General features: G+C 46.3%; 1 protein-coding gene across 3 annotated transcripts in view; it reads left to right on the top strand.

Moving 5' to 3' along the window:
- The window catches only part of Drc3 (dynein regulatory complex subunit 3), a 41,430-nt gene extending 39,721 nt beyond the window's left edge, over nucleotides 1–1,709 (top strand). For 2 of the 3 annotated variants that reach the window (XM_047547426.1, XM_047547427.1), the window contains 2 exons: nucleotides 921–1,052; nucleotides 1,435–1,709. In XM_047547426.1, coding sequence (XP_047403382.1) covers nucleotides 921–1,052; nucleotides 1,435–1,548 — 246 coding nt within the window. In that variant the 3' untranslated portion in view covers nucleotides 1,549–1,709. The remainder of the gene's footprint in view (nucleotides 1–920; nucleotides 1,053–1,434) is intronic. The other variant, XM_047547428.1, reaches the window with a different exon arrangement.
- The last annotated feature ends 830 nt before the right edge of the window (nucleotides 1,710–2,539 follow it).

A 2,539-nucleotide genomic window follows, 5' to 3' on the forward strand; every position in this document is an offset into this window, starting at 1 on the left:
AAAAAAAAAAAAAAAAAAAATCCAGAATAAGTTTGGAGCATTTCAGATTTTCCAAGTGATACACAAAATTCTATGCAAATATTCCCTAAATCTCCATAATTATGCTACAAATTATAAAACACTTATAATCCAAAACATTTCAGGCAAGAGATCTCTGCCTGTATGCATTCCATTCAAAGCCCTCCCTATAACAGAAAATTGAGGTCCTTTGCTATTCTTGGCATCACAAAGTACCTATGATTCAAAATGGTAGCAGCTGTTTACTAAGTGCTTCAGCAGCCTTCCCCCTGCTCTGTACTCCATTTTCAACCACTCCAGGCACAGACAGCCACAGTTATCAAGACCTAAGACCAGCCAGGCCTTCTAGAGGGTGATTGGTTGTAACCGTTTTTTAACAAGGCAGCAAACAGGATCAGGAACAAGAGAAGGCAGAAGGAGACCCCCAAATGGCATTCAAGATTCAATTTTATTGACTGAGAGGCAGTGAAATGACAAGTATGGGGTGGATGCCCCACGTTTGTAGAGCCTTCTGTCCTCGGGGCAGCCTCAGGATCTTTGGCCAGCCTCACACTTCCCAGAGGTTTGGGGCAAGTCAGACTTGAGAACCCCTGAGAGAGATGTGTTGTGAGAACAGATGTCCCGAGTGGGGTTGCCCCAGGCAGCCATCTGCCTTCTCCCTGGAGAAAACATGCTCCCAATGAGGACTGCAGAGTAACAGCTGCCACTGTCCTGATCGGAGAGGTGGCTGCCACCTGAAATAAGCAGGCACAAAGCACACTGATACAAAGGTAGGCTCTCCACGAGGTTGTGGCCTGCACATCCAGGAAACTCCCAGGGGTCCCTTTTCTATTCAACTCCCTCATTTTGTGTTTAGGACATAATGACATGCACAGTCTCATTTGGGCCTTCTCACTCACCAGCTTTTTGTTGACAAAGACACGATTGTTAATGCTGTTGGAGCATCGCATGACATCCACCTCCTGAAGATTGACAATCGAGAAGATGAGCTGGTGACCAGGGCCAACTCTTGGTGTACACACTTAGTAGACAAAGTGAGTAAATGCCAACCCATCCTAGCAAGCTGGGCCAACTTTTCTAGCTACCAACCAGAGAGAAGGGGATCTTCCCTAGGTAGTGCTCTATTTTCTCTGAGGAACAAAATGGACAAATAAATAGTTAAGGATTGTAGATTTCCATAGTGAAAATTTAGGGTTGCTCAGTCAGAGACTTTCAAACCCACATGCTTCATCATTTCTCTAACTCCTACATCGAATATAGAGAGATCAGCTGAACATGAGGAAGCTCTGAAGTAAATGAGGCATGGAAACTATGGAGATTTCAAAGAACAATTTTCCTTTCCCTCAAACTGGCTTCAGTAAAAGATATTAACCAATTATCTGATTGAAGGCACTGGGCTTTGGTTTCTATCCCCAGATTCACAGGGATGAGGTCATGAGGAACCGCAAGCGAGTGAAGGAAATCAATCAATACATCGACCACATGCAGAGCGAGCTGGACAACCTGGAATGCGGCGATCCTATAGATTAGATGCCAGGGGTCCTCTTCAAAACACAGCACCAGCCCCACCTGAGGAGGGGCTTCACCGAGTGTCTGAGGAGAGTTACTGGGAATTCCTAACCCAAGTCAACCCTGATACCATTCTTCCCCCACCCACAGAAAAAGTTCCAAATATAGAGAAAAATAAAGGATTTGTGTCACCTTTGTCCTATTCTTAAAAAAAAAAGAGAGAGAGAGAGAGAGAGAGAGAGAGAGAGAGACTCCATATCTATATATGAACAAGAGAAAAGATGGGGGGGAATAGCAGGTCCCTGGACCAGTCTACAAGAGTGGTTTCTAAAGTGGATGGTGGTCAGCAAGAGGCCTGGTTGTGACAGAATAGCAGATGTTTGTTGAATGCTGTTCCCTTAGCGGTGCCCAGAGCAGGCTGCAGATGTATGCAAGGCCCTCCCCTTTTTGGGTGCTGAGGACCAGGGAAGCAAGGGAGGCCAAGGTTCCCACCACAATGCTGGGTCTGGGCCAGTCCTCCAAGATGGAGGACATGGCTCCCTTTTGTTCAGTGCTTGGCTATAGGGACCCAGGGACCCAAGAATCCTCCAAAAGTTAAGAGTGCAGGCTGGGCATCCTAGCCCTACTATGTCCTCTGCCACCTGGGCTTCGTCTGTGACTACCTCCTCAGAGTACTGTTGAGGGGTTCAGAGTGTGTGGTGGGGAACTACAGAGAGGTACTGAGCATGGGGTCAATGCCATGTGACTAGGGGTGATGCCATTTTACTATATAGACATGTGAGGACATGGAGCTCAGAGTCTGCTGTGAGGACCACACTCTTCCTATTGCCCTTCCACCAGACCTGATACCAGGAAGTGATGCCTGATAGGACCATAGAGGTGGATGTGTTGGGAAGACTCTCAGGACTCCCATATGGAAGATGAGCAGAAATGTGCATATGTTAGTCAGCTTTCTGTCACTATAACAAATAGCTGAGATAAACAACTTATAAATAGAAAGGGTTTATTTTGG

The sequence above is a fragment of the Sciurus carolinensis genome, chromosome 3 (assembly GCF_902686445.1).
Source record: "Sciurus carolinensis chromosome 3, mSciCar1.2, whole genome shotgun sequence".
NCBI lineage: Eukaryota > Metazoa > Chordata > Mammalia > Rodentia > Sciuridae > Sciurus > Sciurus carolinensis.